The sequence below is a fragment of the Tamandua tetradactyla genome, chromosome 7 (assembly GCF_023851605.1).
Source record: "Tamandua tetradactyla isolate mTamTet1 chromosome 7, mTamTet1.pri, whole genome shotgun sequence".
In the NCBI taxonomy this organism is placed as follows: Eukaryota; Metazoa; Chordata; class Mammalia; order Pilosa; family Myrmecophagidae; genus Tamandua; species Tamandua tetradactyla.
This window is the reverse complement of record NC_135333.1, coordinates 115,895,323-115,915,526: the sequence shown is the minus strand read 5'-3', so window position 1 is coordinate 115,915,526 and position 20,204 is coordinate 115,895,323. Positions and strand designations below refer to the sequence as shown.

General features: G+C 38.7%; 1 protein-coding gene across 9 annotated transcripts in view; it reads right to left on the bottom strand.

Annotated features, from left to right (window-relative positions):
* The window catches only part of NCKAP1L (NCK associated protein 1 like), a 104,708-nt gene that overhangs the window by 24,138 nt on the left and 60,366 nt on the right, over nucleotides 1-20,204 (bottom strand). For all 9 annotated transcript variants that reach the window (XR_013155677.1, XM_077110917.1, XM_077110920.1 and 6 more), the window contains 16 exons: nucleotides 18,605-18,697; nucleotides 15,799-15,855; nucleotides 15,213-15,355; nucleotides 12,266-12,356; nucleotides 12,037-12,174; nucleotides 11,160-11,208; nucleotides 10,903-11,059; nucleotides 7,507-7,563; nucleotides 7,127-7,223; nucleotides 6,479-6,588; nucleotides 6,179-6,311; nucleotides 5,707-5,788; nucleotides 5,461-5,519; nucleotides 5,096-5,241; nucleotides 3,844-3,976; nucleotides 3,420-3,539 (listed from right to left, as the gene is read on the bottom strand). Coding sequence is in view for 8 of the 9 variants with exons in the window: in XM_077110917.1 (XP_076967032.1) it covers nucleotides 3,420-3,539; nucleotides 3,844-3,976; nucleotides 5,096-5,241; nucleotides 5,461-5,519; nucleotides 5,707-5,788; nucleotides 6,179-6,311; nucleotides 6,479-6,588; nucleotides 7,127-7,223; nucleotides 7,507-7,563; nucleotides 10,903-11,059; nucleotides 11,160-11,208; nucleotides 12,037-12,174; nucleotides 12,266-12,356; nucleotides 15,213-15,355; nucleotides 15,799-15,855; nucleotides 18,605-18,697 (1,665 nt within the window). In the remaining variant the exon portion in view is untranslated. The remainder of the gene's footprint in view (nucleotides 1-3,419; nucleotides 3,540-3,843; nucleotides 3,977-5,095; nucleotides 5,242-5,460; nucleotides 5,520-5,706; nucleotides 5,789-6,178; nucleotides 6,312-6,478; nucleotides 6,589-7,126; nucleotides 7,224-7,506; nucleotides 7,564-10,902; nucleotides 11,060-11,159; nucleotides 11,209-12,036; nucleotides 12,175-12,265; nucleotides 12,357-15,212; nucleotides 15,356-15,798; nucleotides 15,856-18,604; nucleotides 18,698-20,204) is intronic.

The following is a 20,204-nucleotide window of genomic DNA, read 5'->3' as shown; positions in this document are numbered from 1 at the left end:
TGCAAGGTGTTGAAAATATATGGTAATTAATATTTTAAAATTTTACCTTATGTGTGAGACTAAAGCAAAAAATGTTTATTTGGTACAAAGTTTATATTTTGACTAGTGCAGTTCCTAATATAACTTATGTGGACAGCTTAACTGAATACCATAAGTACATGGAACCTTGAGTAGGGCATAAGATTTCATAGGTTTGTCCAGAGTGATGCTCCGATAAATCCCACAGTGATTTGAACAGTGAGTGAAAAGCTATTTGTAAAGTCCCCTTGGGGGAATGGTGAGAAAGGGGACAACCAAAGCAATAGATTGAATCTCCAATTTTGGGGTTTGTTCATATGAAACTTAACCCCACAAAGGATGGGTTAAGCCTACTTAACATTAGGCCTAAGAGTCACCCCAAAGAGAACCTCTTTTCTTGCTCAGATGTGGCCTCTCTCCCTCCACCCAACACAACAAGCAAATTCTCCGCCCTCTCCCTGTCTATGTGGGACATGACTCCCAGGGGTGTGGACCTTCCTGGCAACGTGGAACAGAAATCCTAGAATGAGCTGGGACTCAGCATCAAGGGATTGAGAAAACCTTCTCGACCAAAAGGGGCAAGAGCCAAATGAGACAAAATAAAGTGTCAATGGCTGAGAGATTCCAAACAGAGTCAAGAGGTTATCCTGGAGGTTATTCTTACACATTAAATAGATATCACCTTGTTAGTCAAGATGTAATGGAGAGGGCGGGCCACGGTGGCTCAGCAGGTAAGAGTGCTTGCCTGCCATGCCCAAGGACCTGGGTTCATTTCCCGGCGCCTGCCCATGTAAAAAAAAAAAGATGTAATGGAGAGGCTGGAGGGAACTGCCTGAAAATGTAGAGCTGTGTTCCAGCAGCCAAGTTTCTTGAAGATGATTGCATAATGATATAGCTTTCACAATGTGACTGTGTGATTGTGAAAACCTTGTGTCTGATGCTCCTTTTATCTACCTTATCAACAGACGAGTAAAACATACGGAATAAAAATAAATAATATTATTTATTTTTATTTAATTATTGTTAATTTATTTTAACAAATGTTAAAATAAATTTAGTAGATTGAAATGCTAGTGATCAATGAAAAGGAGGGGTAAGGGGTACGGTATGTATGAATTTTTTTCTGCTTTCTTTTTATTTCTTTTTCTGAATTGACACAAATGTTCTAAGAAATGATCATGATGATGAATATGCAACTATGTAATGATATTGTGAATTGCATACATATTATATATGTAGAATGGAATGATCATATGTTAAGAATGTTTCTGTTTGTTGTATTAAAAAAATTTTTTTAATTGATAAAAAAATAAAAAATAAACAAACACAGGCAAATGCAGAAATGAGATTCGTTTCTGAAACTACCAAGGAGCCCATCTAACAGTTATTGTCATTTCTTTTATCTTTTGGTGTTTTTCTTTCTTTCCTTTCATGCATCTCTGTCTCTAATGGGAGTCTGTTTGGAAGGTGCTTGCATCTTTTCATTTTCATTAGATACTTCCCCTTTCATTGGCTCCAAGTCTCAAGAGAATAGAGTCTTTCAGGGATCTGGTGATCATCTCCTATCCACACCTAGAGAGAATCTTTCCTAATGGAGATTTTCAAGTAAAAAAAAATAAGATCTAAGAACTCCACCCACTTGCATATCTAGGGTCTTGCAACCAGCGATGACATTTACTTCTGGTAGTATGGAACGACCATCTCACTTGCTACATTCCTTCAGATTCTGTCCCATGAGAGAGTTACCCACACTACCACCACCCTCCAAAGAAGCAACTCATGACACTGCCAGTTCTCTCTCCCTGCCTTTTCTTTTCTTTTTTTTTGAAGCAATATATATTTCTTGCTAATTAGCTTAAACTTCAATCTTGTATCACCTCTCTTCATTAAGACACCCCAGTTCGACATAGGGAGGGTGTAAAACAGAATATACACGCTCAGGTATTTCCTTCAAAGTGATCACCTTGGAATTCTTTCCTTTTATTTCAATACTGCAGCCAATGTACAGGGCATGTCTGGGAATCTCTCATTTGGAATTACTTTTTTTTTTTTTGCAATTACTTTTGGAGCAGCATTGGAGCCACATGTTTTAGTTTTGTTACTTTATAATCACACTCTGTTTTTTTAAATCTAAACTCGTGGCTGTTTTAATAATTTAAGTCCACCTTGGTGGAAAAAGGATGTGTCAACCCTGAGATTATTTGCGTGTCTTCAATGGATTCTGAAAACAGTTCAAAAAATGTAACTCCATTCAGTAATGGCAGAATCTCTAATGTCATGGTTTACTCAGAGTGCTAACTTTGGAAGGGCTAATATTCATTTGGTTGTAGAAGTTCTTGTGTGTGTAAACGATGACTTCCATCATATTTTAGTCATCCCTGATGAAGGACTGAGCAAACTCCTTAACTGTGTCCCTCAAGCACAATTGTTCTCAGTTGCGTATCTTCCTTGCATTAACCATTTACATTTCTTTGAAACATTTGTTTATTCTCCTTTTCCTATCAGACTGGAACATTCCCCAAGGGCAGGGATTCTGTACCTTCCTTAGCATCCAGTAAGTACCAAATAATTTCACAGCTAACATTTATTGAGTGCCCTATATCTCAAATTTTATGTATTCTATTTCATCTAATCCTCATAATACGTCTATGAAGAAAATATTCTGTCACCATTTTACATATGAGAAAACAAACGTGGGCACACACCCACTGACAGACACACACATCTGACTCCCCTTCAACTAAAGTTACTACAAAACCTGACTCAGACTCAGGAAGGGTGGGTAGTTTGGGCAATTTAAAAGACTCCAGGGCAACAGCAGAACAAGTTCCTCATTTTCAAATTTTCTTAAATTTAGGTTGAGCTAATCTTGACCAGGCGCTGTGAGTCAGTCAAGGGAGGGGAAGGGAAAAAACAGAAGGCAAGAACAAGAAAGCAGCCCTGAGGATAAACGCAGAAGAGCCGCCTTCAAAAGTTCATCGAGTCACAGATCAGGATGCAGATGGGCAGAAAGATGAGAAGAGGTGGATGGAATTCCCTAGGATTGATCCGGGGGCTACTGTCCTAAGTATATGTACACCAGAGAAAGAGAGGAGGGGAAATAAATTAGAAAGTTAACTCATTTCTCAGAACTCTTCAAATGAGAGCACAGATTTTGTTGGAGGGCAGCTGTTCAAATTAAGAGTATTTTTAGACACCTCTATCTAGTCCTAAGGGAATAAAAACTGAAAAGACTCCACTAAGAAAAGAAATCTACCATAAACTCAACACAAAAGCCCTAGCCCTGTTTAAGAGAGTCAGAGAACTTGATATTTGAGAGAAAGAAAAACAAAGGTCAACAGAGTGGAAGGCGCTGGGGGATGACAAAAGGGAAACTGAAACAAAGAGAGGACTGAGCCTACCTGCTCACTCAGATTTCGCTGTTCAGCACAGATCTCCAGGACACAGTTGCTAGTCTGCTTGGCCAACTCTTCCAGGAAGGTATTGCAATGGTGAAGGCCATGGTTCTTCAGGTGGGGATACTTTTGGAAAGAGGGACAAAGGAAGAAACTGTCATTACCAGGGCAGCCCAGTACTGCTTCCTTATAATACTGCTCTGATCCCCTTGCCTGAGTTACCTACTCCTTTTACTGATGAAGAAACTGAGACCCAGAGGAAGGGTACATGTTTTACATCAAGCTGAGTTATTTAGAGACGCATGTCACATACCTATGCTTGTACTCTTTGGGGACCAAAATCAACTCTTGTACATGTGTTTTCCATTTGGGGGAAGAAGGAAGAGATATGGTTAGAGAGATGACAGACTTTGGAGTTCAGGACACCCACCTCCTCTGGGCACATCTCATGAGTGCAGTGTTCAAAATGAGCACAAATCAGAGGAAAGGCAATGGCGTAACGCAACATCGTAGGTTCCTCCAGGGTCACAGCAAACATTTTCTCAAAGGTACGGAGATGAAAGCTGCAGAGAAAGGGGGAGACTTGAAACCAGGGTACAGCAGCTGTTCCCTCTGAGGTGCAGAGAATATTCATACTTTCAACAAATATCCAAGTACCCACTACTCTTTCCTTAATTTCTCTATCCAAAGGCAGAAGGAGACCCAAGAATCCTAATTCTCTTAGACTTTTATAACAGACCCCAGGGCAATTTAGTGATAATCTTCCTTTTCCTTGCACAAAAATGACTATTCCTCCCTCAAAAATCTTTGCATGATTTGGGCCATTCCCCCTAATTCACATCCCTCCCCAAACTGGACACTCCAGCTCCAGAAAACTGTCTCAGATTAATTCCACGAGACTGATCTTTCCTTGACCTTTTATTCTCTCAATATTATGCACTATTTTTTTTAATTTCCCGTTTTATCCACTTTCAATCATACAATTCAGTGGTGTTGATTACATTCACAATTTAACATTATGTACTCTTTTTATTTTTTTTTTACAGTTGCAATTACTATATTGGTGTTCTTTATACATGTGAATATTGTATCTCCCCACCTCTACTGACTGTAGAGAGCAGAGACAACATACTGTTTTGATTTGTTTGTTTTTTGATCTCTTAATGGGTGGAGTTATGCACAACTAGTTTGTGATCTAGTGGTCACCCAATAGATGATTAATTCTACGTATGGAACATAAATTCATTTTCACTCTACAACAGACCTATTCTCCAGCCCTCTCAGTTATGTTCAGGTCTCTCCACTAAACCACCAAATTTTCTATGTGTCCAAAATCACAAAGTCACAGGAGTAAAAAGAAGCCAAAGAAGATTCCAAAAATAAAGGTGAAGATGAGAAAAATAAATTGGAAAAGATGTGGCTAAATTATCCCAGAGAAGGAAAATTTTGGTAAAATCCAAATAACTTTCCTAAAGAGGATGAATAAGAACAAAAGGGAATCAACATCACTGAGGATTATTGGTAGAAGCTGGAAAGGGTGAGCTGTGGAGTTTGAGCATCTGTCCTTAAGGAGAGCGCAAATATAAAAAGGATTTCCCATCTTTCTAGGGGAATTAGAGTCCTTCACAAAGGACAGGCAAGAGATAAAGTGATTTCATAAAAAGCTATAAACCAGGACATACCAGAAGGTAGAGAGGTCAGAAGTTTCCACCAGCATGTTCTCTATGGAATCCAGCATTCGGGAGTGAAAGACAATGAGGTTCATCACCTTGGCTAAGTCAGGGTTCTCATGCAGGTGCAGGGGGGCCTTGGCCACACTGGTATATGCCTGGAGTTGGAGTTGGAGAAAGAGCGGGAAAAAAAACAAGAGAGATTAACAGGGTCCCATCCTTGTGACTACTGTTTGGCCTGGATGTGTCCTGTCCAACCAGAGTTTTTCAAGGTTGAATCTCTCCTTATAGCAGAACTCAGGGGATAAAAGGAGAAAGGATGGTGAAGGGAGGAAGAATCTGAAGTTGGAGGGCCATTAACAGAAACAGACCAGTACCTGAAGGCGGAACCAGTCTAGCCTCAATCCAGAGAATTCAAATTTCTCTCCATTATCAACTGCAAGAAAAACAGAAGCAAACTTAAAAGGAAATAGTGAAGCAGAACTCTAATATCCAGACAACATAAAATGGCAAGTCCTCTTCAAAGTCATTTTGTCCCATTCCTAGCTCAAGAGATAAATATTTCTAAGAAAATGATGCTCACCCTCATATACTCCCAGCCTCTCCCACCTCCCTCCAGTTACCTTGTTTGAGATTCAGAGAGGAGAGAGTACTGACGAATGAGGACATGATGATGGACTCTTCCTCAGGACAAACTGACAGGTTCTGAAAGACAAGTTGAAGTGACAGGCAAGTGGAAATAGGCCCCACCAGGAGAGAAACTAGACCCAAATGGCTCAGTGAATGAAAGTAGAAGGATTCTTAAATACCACAGAGAGAGAAGTCAAGTGAGAGATAGAAGACTCTTCCTGGATTCCCTATCATGCTAACATTCCATTTCTTTTTATTTTTCTCTCATATTTCTATACAGTTTCACTTAGGAAAAAAAGTCTGCTGAGATTCTTCATTTAAAAAAGAAAAAAAAATGTAGAAGGAGAAATCAGTCTTATTGATATCCAATCTGCAGAACATGAGATTTAGCGAGGGAAGCTCCAAGAAAAACATAACCAGAAATCATCCTAAAATTTTCCAAAAAGTCTCATCAATGAAACATGCCTGAATGATGTCACTGAGCACAAGAGCATCAAATCTGCACAAGTACTGAAGGTGGTATTGCTGTATCACTTTGACATGCCTTCGGACCAGAGCTCGAATCTCCTCCAACAAGAAAAGCAGTTCTGCGATGTTCCTATATAAAGGAGAGGATGAGAAAGGAGAGGTGTATGAGACTAGAACTATGAATTAAGACGTAACAGTGATAACAGGGCAGAAATTTAGCCTCCTAAGGTGATTGATTCTTCCCTGTCCCTTTTCCCAGTCCCCTTAAGGGAAAGGTCCTTAACCACAAGTACTAACGAGTCAGCATAGTCCTCAAGCGTCTTGGTCTTGGTGACGTTTTCTGCGTGGCGAACGAGCCAGGTGACCTCATCACGAATGAAAGACAGGGCCATGAAAGCCAAAAGGGCCTACAGAGAGTACAGGGACTGTTAGAATTTTCAACTCTAAAAAAATGGGTCTCAAATCCCAGGGAAGACTACCAAGATAATGCCTATCAAGGTATATTATATAGTGACACCAGCAACAGTGTCCAATTTTAAACACACAAACCACAAAAGACCTCAACTATGTGACAGAGATGTGAATGTTGACATTAGCTCACCGTCAGTACCTGCCCCTACACCCCCACCAGCAAATTAAATTTTAGAAATATATACTCGGTTTTCATGTGGTTCTGTGAGGTTCTCCAAGGTTTTAAAAAAAGAAAAAAGTTCTATCGGGTATACAGAGAGCTACAATAGATGACACACTACGAAAAGTGCCACCAAAAAAGACACAAAAGTTTTGGAATACTCCAAGAAGAGTCAAAGGAATTAACGTTCACACATACAAAAAGATCATGAAAGACTTAGAAATACAAAATCTCATGAACACAGACACCAGCTCTTAAAATCTGTTATCATTCATTGGTCATTATCCCCATCTCCCACCATTTTTTTCTCTTGCCTTGGGACCCAGTAGTCCTGGTTCGTCAGTTAACACAATCTCCAGCTCCTTCACTGCTAGTCGCAGAAATTGCCGCCTTTGACAGTGAAACTGGCCACTGAGGAAGGAATGTGGAAACTAAAGAATATTGCCTCTCCCACCCTTAAAAATTATCCACAGGCAGCACAGAAGAGAACTGCATTTAAGAAGGTGTGTCAGGTAGGAGGAAGGTTCAACAGCAAAGTTAGACTTGGTAAGTCTAACTTTCTTGTGAATACCAGAATCTGTGGGACAGCAGCAATTCTCTGGGTTGAGGCAAAGCTTATACAGAAACTGGGGGTGACTTAGGTGAGAACAAAGGTCAGGAGGGATTCCTATTCCATCCCATTCTGTGCCTTTACCTGTTTGCAATTACGTGTTCCTTGCTTTCTTTTATGTCTGCCACTCGCTTGCCATACCTGAGGATTGACACAAGCACAGCAGGGTTAGACATACCACTGGTTAGGGGCCTTATCCATCCCTCCCAGTACTCAGAATCTGAACCACAGCCCCAGGGTAGATGAGCAGCCCTAACTACGAGGATCTTTCCATACCTTACTTCCCATCCTGGCCTACTAATCAAAGACTCAGACCCTAGTGATGATTCAGTTCTAACTTACTATTTTGCAGATGAGAAAAATAATATGAATTGAAGGGAAACGATTTGCCTACAGTCACACAGGGCTTTAATATCCAAGCTAGTACCACAACACCTTGACTTCTTGTCCCGCACTGCGGACTTGAAAACTTCAAGACAAGGTACTCTTCCAGGTTTGAAAGGGATAAAAGAAACAGTACATGAGTGTGATACAGGCCCGGGTCTCAAGTAAAAATTCTTACTCCAACTCTACCTCGACTCACATCACCACCATCACCACCTCCTCTGAGAAATTAACTTTATCATTATCCCTTTATAACTTCATTAATCAATCCCTCGTTACTGGCTCTTTTCTTCCAAAAAAACAAGTTCAAAACCTCCACCATTCTAAAAAGACCCTCGCTTAACCATGACAACCTTTTGAACTTTTCCCATTCTCCCATACCACCAAATTCCCCCAAAGAGACACCTGCACTCTTTAACATTTTTACCTCTCACTGACCCTTGAGCCCCATAAAACCTTCGACACTAAACAAACTGCTCTCTCCAAGATCACTGTGAACTTTTGAATCACAAATCAATTGGCCTTTTCCTTGTTCTTCAATGTCGGAAATATTTAACACTGCTGACCATACCTCTTTTATTTTTTTATTATTTTTTATTTTTTTATTAATTAAAGAAAAAAAGAAATTAACACAACATTTAGAAATCATTCCATTCTACATATGCAATCAGTAATTCTTAACATCATCACATAGATGCATGATCATCATTTCTTAGTACATTTGCACTGATTTAGGAAAAGAACTAGCAAAACAACAGAAAAAGATACAGAATGTTAATATAGAGAAAAAATAAAAATAATAATAATAGTAAAAAAAAAAGACACAAACAAACAAACAGACAAACAAAAAAAAACCTATAGCTCAGATGCAGCTTCATTCAGTGTTTTAACATGATTACTTTACAATTAGGTAGTATTGTGCTGTCCATTTTTGAGTTTTTGTATCTAGTCCTGTTGCACAGTCTGTATCCCTTCAGCTCCAATTACCCATTATCTTACCCTGTTTCTAACTCCTGCTGGACTCTGTTACCAATGACATATTCCAAGTTTATTCTCGAATGTCCGTTCATATCAGTGGGACCATACAGTATTTGTCCTTTAGTTTTTGGCTAGACTCACTCAGCATAATGTTCTCTAGGTCCATCCATGTTATTACATGCTTCATAAGTTTATCCTGTCTTAAAGCTGCATAATATTCCATCGTATGTATATACCACAGTTTGTTTGGCCACTCGTCTGTTGATGGGCATTTTGGCTGTTTCCATCTCTTTGCAATTGTAAATAACGCTGCTATAAACATTGGTGTGCAAATGTCCGTTTGTGTCTTTGCCCTTAAGTCCTTTGAGTAGATACCCAGCAATGGTATTGCTGGGTCGTATGGCAATTCTATATTCAGCTTTTTGAGGAACCGCCAAACTGCCTTCCACAGTGATTGCACCATTTGACATTCCCACCAACAGTGGATAAGTGTGCCTCTTTCTCCGCATCCTCTCCAGCACTTGTCATTTTCTGTTTTGTTGATAATGGCCATTCTGGTGGGTGTGAGATGATATCTCATTGTGGTTTTGATTTGCATTTCTCTAATGGCCAGGGACATTGAGCATCTCTTCATGTGCCTTTTGGCCATTTGTATTTCCTCTTCTGAGAGGTGTCTGTTCAAGTCTTTTTCCCATTTTGTAATTGGGTTGGCTGTCTTTTTGTTGTTGAGTCATACCTCTTTTTAATCCTGGTAAACCCATGCTCAAAATTCCAGCATTACTTAGACTCTTTGGTTTCCAGGTTCCTCATATCTGTCCTCTCTCACCCAGTATCAATGTAACCACACTAGTGGCACTTCATAACCCTCATTTCCCTTCTCCAAATCATCCTTTAATGAATTTAGCACAGAATCAAAAGATATTAGAGCTGTGTACACTTCAAATTCAACCTGTTCAAAACTGAATTGCAGGGCGGGCCATGGTGGCTCTGCGGGCAGAGTCCTCGCCTGCCAGGCTTGCCCATGCAAAAAAAAAAACTGAATTACAGCCTTTCCCCCAGAAAACCTACCTTTCTTCACATGTTCTCTACGTTAATGAATGCCAGGTATCCATGTCAAGGACTTTGACATCATTCTCAATTCCTCCTAATTTGCGTAATAATCCCTGCCTCTAGTTTTGCACACCTAATCTCTTCTCTTCCCTGCAGCCAGGTTTGCATTTTCAAAAATGCAAAATCTGATCCTATCACGTCCCTGTGTAAAATCACTCAGTGGCTCTTCATCATTTTTAGGACAAGTTCAAACTTCATAGCAGAGCATACAAGGCCTCAATTTACCTCTCCAAACCCTTCTCTTGACATCTCCACCTTTGTATTACAGATATCCATGCACTGAACTACATGAATTTCTTAGAACCTTGAAAGGTTCTCTACCTAGAATATCTTTCTCTGTCTTAAGCTCCAATCTCTGCTTTCCCACTCCTCCTCCCTACCCCTGCACTGCATTTCACCTGTTTAACTCTTCAGGTCTATTTGTCCCCAGGAAACCTTTCTGGACTTCCTAAGGTCAGTTTAAATGCCCTTCCAAATTACCCCTCACTATATCACAACTACTTGTACATCTGTTTTCCATCAATTTGTAAGCTCCCTGAGAGCAGGAACTGCCTTTTTTAAATTTAAAAACACGTTGCACTTCCAATGTGCAGGCACTTCTCTATATGCTTTATAAAACATTAACTTTTATTCCTCATAACAACCCTATGCAATAAATACTATTATTATTCCCATTTTATGGAGGAGGAAATCAAGGCAGGGCGTGGAGAAAGTAAGTGTCTTGCCCAGGGTCACACAACTAGCAAATGATAGAACTGGAATTCAAGCACAGGCAGTCTGGCTTCAGAGTCTATGCTATTAACCTCGATGCTATTCTACCAGTCCTTGTAGCCTTTAACCTAGTGAAATGCCTAGCAGATAGTAAGTATTCAAATAAATAGCTTCAAGAATAAGTATTAATTCTTACCACCTATACTCCTAGGGACACTCATGGAGATTAAAAAATGATGCAAGGAGGGCCAGCTAAAAATCCCAAGAGAAGATCAGCTTGGCTTTCCTGACTCTCACCCTTTCAAACTGCTGAACAGGTCCTCGGTAACTTTGTGCACCTGTAGAACATCCTCCCGGATGAGGGTGATATACAGGGAGCCCTGCAGACACAGCTTCCACAGCTTTTGGCACTGGCTATTGGAGTTGAGGCAACCATGACAAAGAAGAAATCCAACTATAGGTGGGTAAAACAGTGAAGATAAAGACTTTTAGAATTTGCAGTCCACTGTAATATGCTGCTACCATCTAGTCCCACCTAATCTCACAAGATTTACCAATAATCCAACGCTCCACCACTTCCATGGGCAAGTACTCACAGGCCATCTGTGAGAAGAGATGTAAAGATAGTCAAGAAGTTATTGAACTTAGTCTTCCCTTAAAGGAGAAAAATGACAAGGGCAGTCATGCTTGAATCTGAACATCAAAACGAACTATTATTTTACCAGACTGGATTAGGGCACTTTGATAAGATAATAGCTGGGAAACCTGTCAGTAATAGAAGTAGAGTGAGAACAGAAGGAATATAGTTGAGAAAAGGAAAAGAAGCTTCTGCTGGGAGTAGGAGAAACAAAAGGTATAACAAAACTTCTCTTCAAGAGTTCAGATACTTTATATAAAATGAAAGAAATACTTGATGAAACCTTCTCAGGATTTCTTCCTTCTTAGGATTCTTTTCCCACTTAAAATGTAAATCGCTCATTTGATACTTATCATATCTTGTACCAAATATTGTATTTTCATCACCATATGGCATATCTTCCCTATGGACTATAAGTTTTTAAAGGAAGGATTTTAAACCAATAGCAATTGAACAAAAAAATATTTAATTGATTGACTTTGAAGCTCAAGTTCCTGCTGAACTAAATAGATACCTAATAACTGTTTCTCCATCATTCATTCACCCACTATTCATTCCATAAAATATTTACCAAATTCCTTCTATGGGCAGGCACTTACTCATCCTTGTCCAAGCAAAAGCACCAATCGACCCAACAGTGACTTTTTTGCTACAAGAAGTGACCAACTTAAGAGGCTTAGCTTAGAAGAGGGCAATGACACTCTTAGAGCTGATATTTCCTGAAAGAAGCACCCTCCACAGAGATACTTTAACAAAGGGAATGTCTCCACTAACAAAAGGAAAAGGGAACTCACCGTGTCTGAACTGGCAGGGTTAATCATGGCTGGAGGGGTGCTGATGAGACTCAGAAGCTGAGCGCTACGCCACTGCTCAGCCCCCTGGTTCCTTCTGACAAAGAGGAAGTACAAAGAGAGGAGGGCCCCACTGACAGCCTGTGGGGGGAGTGGGGAATGAATCCTTAGTGACAATAATGGAAACAATATACTTCTGTCAGAGGATTCTGCACTATTTCAGGAAACTTGCCTTTGTGTGGGGCCCAAACTCCTCTGTCAGCTTCTTCAAAGGGTGGTCGTACTCCAAGACCATCTGACCCAGACGAGCAAAACTGGGGTCACTGGAAGAAAGTGGAGGGAAGAGGTATTACAGGCCTCTCCTGACCAATCTATAAATTCACCAACGCCCCCAGGCACAAAGCCCCTCTAATCATGACATAAACTCTCATGTTTGCATATAGAATAAAGATGTATGCACACAATAATGTTAGAACACTGAACGAAGCTGAATGTGAGAATGATAGAGGGAGGAGGGCTGGGGGCACAAATGAAGTCAGAAAGATAGACGATAAAGACTGAGATGGTATAATCTAGGAATGCCTAGAGTGTACAATGATAGTGACTAAATCTACAAATTTAAAATTGTTTTTGCATGAGGAAGAAAGAAGGAATGTCAATACTGCAAGGTGTTGAAAATAGATGGTAATTAATATTTTAAAATTTTAACTTATGTGTGAGACTAAAGCAAAAAATGTTTCTTTGGCACAAAATTTATATTTTGACTAGTTCCTAATATAACTTATGTGGACAGTTTAATTGAACACCATAAGTACATGGAACCTTAGAGCATAAGATTTTGTAGGTTTGTTCAGAGTGATGCCCCAATAAATCCCAGAGTGATGCCCCGATAAATTTCAGAGTGATGCCCCAATAAATCCCAGAGTGATTTGAGCAGTGAATAAAAAAGTATTTGCAAAGTCCCCTTTGGGGAATGGTGAGAAAAGTGGAAAATTCAACTTCCTCAAGTGGAGAATTCTTGATACTCTCACAAGCAGTGGGGACAACCAAAGCAATAGGCTGAGCCCCCAATCCTGGGGTCTGTTCATATGAAACTTAACCCCACAAAGGATAGATTAAGCCTACTTAAAATTAGGCCTAAGAGTCACCCCCAAGAGAACCTCTTTTCTTGCTCAGATGTGGCCTCTCTCTCCCAGCCAACACGACAAGCAAACTCTCTGCCCTCCTCCTGTCTACGTCCTTCCTGGCAACATGGGACAGAAATCCTAGAATGAACTGAGACTCAGCATCAAGGGATTGAGAAAACCTTCTCGACCAAAAGGGGGGAGAGCCAAATGAGACAAAATAAAATGTCAATGGCTGAGAGATTTCAAACACAGTCGAGAGGTTATCCTGGAAGTTATTCTTACGCATTAAATAGATATCACCTTGTTATCCAAGATGTAATAGAGAGGCTGGAGGGAACTGCCTGAAAATGTAGAGCTGTGTTCCAGTAGCCATGTTTCTTAAAGATGATTGTAGCTTTCACAATGTGACTGTGTGATTGTGAAAACCTTGTGTCTGATGCTCCTTTTATCTACCTTATCGACAGATGAGTAAAACATACAGAATAAAAATAAATAATAGGGGGAACAAATATTGAAATAAATTTAGTGGATTGAAATGATAGTGATCAATGAAAGGGAGGGGTAAGGGGTATGGCATGTATGATTTTTTTTCTGTTTTCTTTTTATTTCTTTTTCTGAATTGATGCAAATGTTCTAAGAAATGATCATGATGATGAATATACAACTATGTGATGATATTGTGAATTACTGATTATATATGTAAAATGGAATGATCATGTTAAGAATGTGTTTGTTGTCATATTTTTTTTAATTTTAATTAATAAATAAATTTAAAAGTTCCATTGTTTAGGGAAAAAAAGATATATGCATACACTGGCATTCCCTACCACCTCCAAAGATATATATACTAAACTATGAATAACATACACAGACGTCCCACTCCAGGCCCAAGTGCACCAAGCTATGATTAGCTAGAACCAGAGAATCTGGAGCAGGCCTATGAAAGTTTCTTTCTTACAAGCATCTAAAACAGGGTTGGATACGTGGATATATGAATTCCTATTGATCACTGCAAATTCAAGAAATATACCTGAACTCAAATCTGCATATAACCAAAAGGATATACAATATTCAATGCTAATGGGTAAGGCATGTGCCTAATGTGGTGTCTTGGAGTTGTGTACTGTAGGAAAACACGTTCTTCATCTTAATTCATTCCTGTGGGTGCAAACTCATTGTAAACAGGACCTTTTGATGAAGTTACTCCAGTTAAAGTGTGGCCCAACTGAATCAAGATCCTATTACTAGGGGCCTTATAGAGAAAGCCACAGAAAGAAGCCACAGGAGAAGCAAGACAATGGAAGTCAATGGATCCCAGAAGAGAAAGACACTGCCATGTGCACTACCATATGACAGAGAAGTCAAGGAACCCCCAAGACTGTTGGCCAGCCAGAAAATACTGACACTGAGAGGAAGCAAGCCTCCTAGCCTCTGAAACCAGGAACCAATAGATTCCTGTTGTTAAGCCAACCTGTTTTCTGGTATGTGTTTTAGCAGCCAGGAAACTAAAACATCTCAGTATCCATTTGGATGCATGGGAACACATACATGCACAGAACAATATGCCACACATCACTCTGATTCCTCTGGTCTTCATTTCTCATCCTTACATACTTATGTTTGCACAATCGAAGGGGGAAAAATTGCAGATAATCCAAAAGTGATTTATATTTGGCTTTAAATGTATTATCATACTTTACTTACCTCTAAAGGCTTTATCTTACTAATATCATTCCTACAAATCCTAAAAGATTTCTCTTTGTTTTTGTAATAACCAGAAAAGCATAGTGGAAGCAGTCCAGGATTATAAATTTATAAAAGGAAATTCAAACTGCATAATCCATTAGCAGATATCCAAAGTTAACTATACGTAAAAGCACACCTGTTGGTGTATGCCTTTATAAGTATTCTAAATTGTTTTGTCTTGCCTGGATCATCGTGTAGATTATAGGGTGACTTATCAGAAAGCATGGCATCTATTTCCTTTGAATCCACATCTATCTCACAGCACCATGTGCAAGACTCTTCATACAGTATATCCCCTTGACTCACCTATGCCCATGCAGCATCTCATGAGCACAGTTGTACATGCCAATGAGTACCCGACGATCTTCAATCCGTGACAGAAGTAAAATAACTGAGGTATAAGTCACAATCAAGTCCAGGTAACTTCGAGTGAAATCAAAGTTGAGATTCTTCAAGGAAAATACATAAGAACCCAAGAACATCTCAATTAATCTAAATATCTTTATTTCTCCAACCATTCCAGATAGAGATAAATAGACTCTGAATAGGTTTATTTGGAAGTAGGAACTAATAGGATTGAAAATTTAAAAGGAGAAAAATAGAACAAAAGTCAGGGGTAAAGTGAGCTCAAGATATACAGAGATTAGGAAATAAGGTAGTATTTTGGGAGCTGGGGGAGGTGGAATAAGATTTTTGGGTAATTTTGCATTAAATAAGTCACATGGCTGATCTGCTTAACATATAAATATATTTAACTTCAGCACTTTTTATAAAAGAATTATAGTCCTGAGAAGGAACGAATAAAATAGCCATTCTTCTAGTCCCATCCCACCTCACACAGTCCCAATATTTTCTGGGGCTCTAGAGTGGAAGAAAATTGCAAAGGACTTACAATATCGAAATGGCACTGGCAAGCATCAATGGTGTTGAGAAGTTCATATACATGATCCTGGGGGTAGAATTGGAGATGATAATGAAAAAATAATAATAATAAAGAGAAGGTGACAAGTTCTACCAGAATCTGAGGAAAGTGAGTTACTAATGAGTTCAGCCTGGAGAATATGCTCAATAAATAGCCTTTTTCCTGCTGAAGGTGACTGTCTTTGTTCCCAGTTTCTGGCCCTATTAATGCACTTTGGTAATTTCATTTCTATGGGATAACACCAAGAGTTGAAATGCTAGATTAAAGAGTACACATATTTTTATTTTTAAAAGATGTGGTGAAAATATTTGAACAGGCACTTCACAAAAGAAAAGGAATAACCAATAAGCACATGAAAAGATGCTCAACAATATTAGTCATCAGGGAAATGCAAATTAAAACCACAATAAGGTAGCACTACACACCCCCCAGAATGGCTGATAATAGCAAGTGCTATAGGACCTTGCTGTAATGCCTGCCTACAAACAACACAGCTCCCGAGGAATATGCCTGAGTTTCACTTTCAGTCAGTTTCACAGTCACTGTCACTACACAGATCATATACTCAATACAAGGAATCAGAAGGAAATAGAATTAATATTTCTTGGCTTATCACATTATTATGTGCTAAACATTGGGCTAGATATTTTCCATGCATTATCTCATATAATCCTCATAAACACTAAAGTAATCTACTTCCCCATTTTATAGATAATGAAACTGGCTTCAAAGAGTCCCTTGCCTAAAGTCACAAAGCTTGTAAGTAGTAAAGCTGAGATTTGAAACCAGGCCTGCCTGACTCAAAGCCTACTTGGCTGGTGCAATGGTGGCACCGTGGCAGAATTCTTGCCTGCCACACTGGAGACCCGGGTTCAATTCCTGGTGCCTACCCATACAAAAACGAAAACAAACAAACAAAAAAGAACCTACCTACTTCATGATGCAACAGATATCCCTTTTTCCCTTCTTGTTCTAAATGACCAAACACTTTAGTCTCAGAACTTTATCGCCACATAATTGTGAGGTATCTTAAAATCTATTTGGACTCCAATTATTCCAAGTAAGAAGTTTGTTTGTTTGTTTTACATGCTTCCAGCATTCTTTCTACTGCCTCCACCAAGGCCTATCATCTTCCTAACTATTGCTCTTAATTCCAAAATTGATACCCTCTGATCTGACCCTCCTGCAGACTTCACAGTCCTCCATGTCCCCACTTCTCCATCATTTGTGATATGATAAATATCCCGGATTAGTTCCCTAGGGTAGATGCAGGTCGTCATGCCTTTGTGCAGATCATCTGAAGATCACCAGAAATATGGATTACTCAGAGGCAAAGAGGGATAAAATTTGCATTATTTCTTGAATACATAAATAATACATGTTCAGTGTAGAAAAATTAGAAAATGCAGGCAAGCATATTTTAATTATTTTTTGAAACCACTCATAAAATCACCAATTAGAAATTCCCATCTTCTTTATATGTATGTTTATGTAAATATATATTTGGGTGACATCTTAGTTCTTAATCTGTATTGTAATTTGCCTTTCACTAAACAATATGTGAAAAATATTTTTTCATGCCAATCAATACAAATATATATTGCCATCTTTAGCAGCTATACAATTTTCATATATAGGCATAAACTTTTAACCAAACCTCTATTATTGAACATACCAATTATTAAGTTCTGCTATCATATATTATGCAACAGAGTACATTCTTGTACATATATTTTTGCACTCTTACCTGACTACTTCCTTAAGATAAATTTCTAGAAGAATTGCTACAAAAAAATGACATTTTTAAGACTTTTGAATACAGTATCAATTTGCTTTCAAAAAAATCATATTATATAAGTTTAACATATAGGATGTTTTGTTTACAAAAATAATATATGCCCATTATCAAAAACTCAAGTAAAATAGTACCTCTATAGTGTTCCTATCAAAATCTGTTAACAATCAGGCAAATCCAAATTGAGGGATATTCTGAAAAATAACTAGCCCAGACTCCTCAAAAAAGTCAGTGTTGTGAAAAAGACAAAGGCCACGGAACTATTCCAGATTAAAAACTAATAAAATATGACAACTAAATTCAAGGTATGATCTTTCAGACAACTATAGAACTGTTAATACAGATTGTGTATTAGCTAATAAAATTGTGACTATGTTACAATTCCTGAGCATGACAATTGTATTAGAGTTAGGTAAAAAAATGTTTTTGTTCGTAGGAGATGCATGCTAAACTATTTGGGGGTATGAGGGGAGGATGTCATCAACATTAACTCTCAAATGATTTGGAAAAAAAATAGAGATAAGCAAATGTGGCAAAATACTAACAATTAGTAAATACAGGTGAAGAGTAGGAAAATATTCATTTTCAGTAGTTTTGAAATAAAATATTAGGGAAAATATTTAAAACATTTTAAAAGCTCAGATAATACAAAGATGTACATCTTAGTAAATTGAAGCCAATCACAATTCACCCTAAAGATAATTATTTTTAACAGTTTAATATATAATATTCCAAATCTTTCCTATGTACATATAAGCTTATGTGTCTTTTTAAATAAAACTAGTATTGTAACTATATACAATTATATTATTATTAATCTGTATCATTTAACAATACAACTTAGGTATCTTTCCATATCAGTACATCTTTTATATTTTCTTATATAACTGTATTAAACAACATAAATGAACATCTATTAAAAAGGGAATAGTGTCTGAAGCACGGTGCCTCTGCTAGAGAACTGGGCCAGAGAGAGCTCACCCGAAATTCCATGACATCCACAAATGACTGGTAATAGTTGGTGAGGAATCTAATTATCTCAGCTTTTTCCCGATGTACAGGTCCTAAATGTTGCTGAGGAAAACATAAAACACAAAACAAAATTTAAAACGCAAAATAAGATGACAGGGTGAGCCACAGGTGCCTCAGCAGGCAGAGTTCTCACCTGCCATGCCAGAGACCTGGGTTCGATTCCCAGTGCCTGCCCATGCGAAAAAAAAAAAAAAAAGATGACAGTTGATCAAAATAACCCAAAAAGAATAAGGAGTAGCCATAAAACATTCTTAAAGAAGGTTGAAATACACAAACAGAGGAAACAGAAAATTCTTCAACTCTCCAAAGGTCTTTAAATGGAGGAGATTCTCTACCTAGCTAGGAAGATTGCATGTGAAGAGATTTCAAAGACACTTCAAGCCAAAGAGGTTTACAATGTATATCAAAGTCGCTGCACTATTATGATTCTGGTAAAGGTCATCTCAGAGGTTACACTGTAGCATATAGCAGACCTAGAGGTACATAGAAGCTCGAGATGGGGGAAAGGATGAGGAACCTTAACTGCAAGGGAACAGACAGAAGTGATGGTCACTAATTAGTGGGGTTATAAGTAACATTGCTTTATTGAAGGTGAATATGATTGAAAGGGGATGTATGGTGCTATGTATTCCACTGATGAAATCTACAATTATAAATACGTTCTCACATGAACCATTTCAAAGGTGTGATATTGGACAAAGAGTCAATTGTAGAGAGGTAGAGGGGAAAATATAAAATTGCATGCTATGGCCAATAGTTAACAGGAAGACATCAACAACACCACAGCACCACCAGGGGCAACTAATTGCAGGGGGAGGGACAAGAGATAAGGGGTAGTTTTGATTTGATATTGGTGAAGCTGTGTTTGTCAGTTCTTTGTCTCTATGGCCCAACGAAAATTGTCTAAAATTTAGAGTGCTGTTAATTGTAGAGCCAAGTGAGGATACTATGAGACATGTAGTGTTTATTTTGGACGGTTGTCTATGATGCCCGATGGATGGAGGGAGCTGAGGGGTGCAGTGACTGGAAGGCAGAATGGTGAACTGTGATACGTTTATATGATGGAACATGGTGTGGCTGCAGAAAGGAAGGACGTCAAGAGGCACATGAGGAACTGAAGGAACCCTGGGGACAGCGTGCTGCGCAGAATAGGCCACAAACAAAAGAACATATATGCTAATGTCTCTTTCACAAAATACTTGCGGGAAAATTGGAACCTGGATTGTGTAACCCTCATAACAGCCACACTTAGTGTGAAGTCATAAGTGTATTTTCTAGATTCTGAGACTCTGAATTTTAAGTGTATCAGCCGGTGTTTCCCTGGAATTTTGACACCTAAGACTCAAAGCTCGAGTGCTGCAACCCTCAAAGTTAGCATAGCTACGTACAATAACAGTTAAAGTAACCAAAAAAGAGATCAGTCCTCAATTAGGAGAAAAAAACAAAGCCATTCTGGCTGGGACTAAGGTAAATCACAATACAGGGTAAAAGATGATAGTGTGTGTACTCTAGACCTTCAATTACTGTATCAGACCAAAGGCAGAGAGGT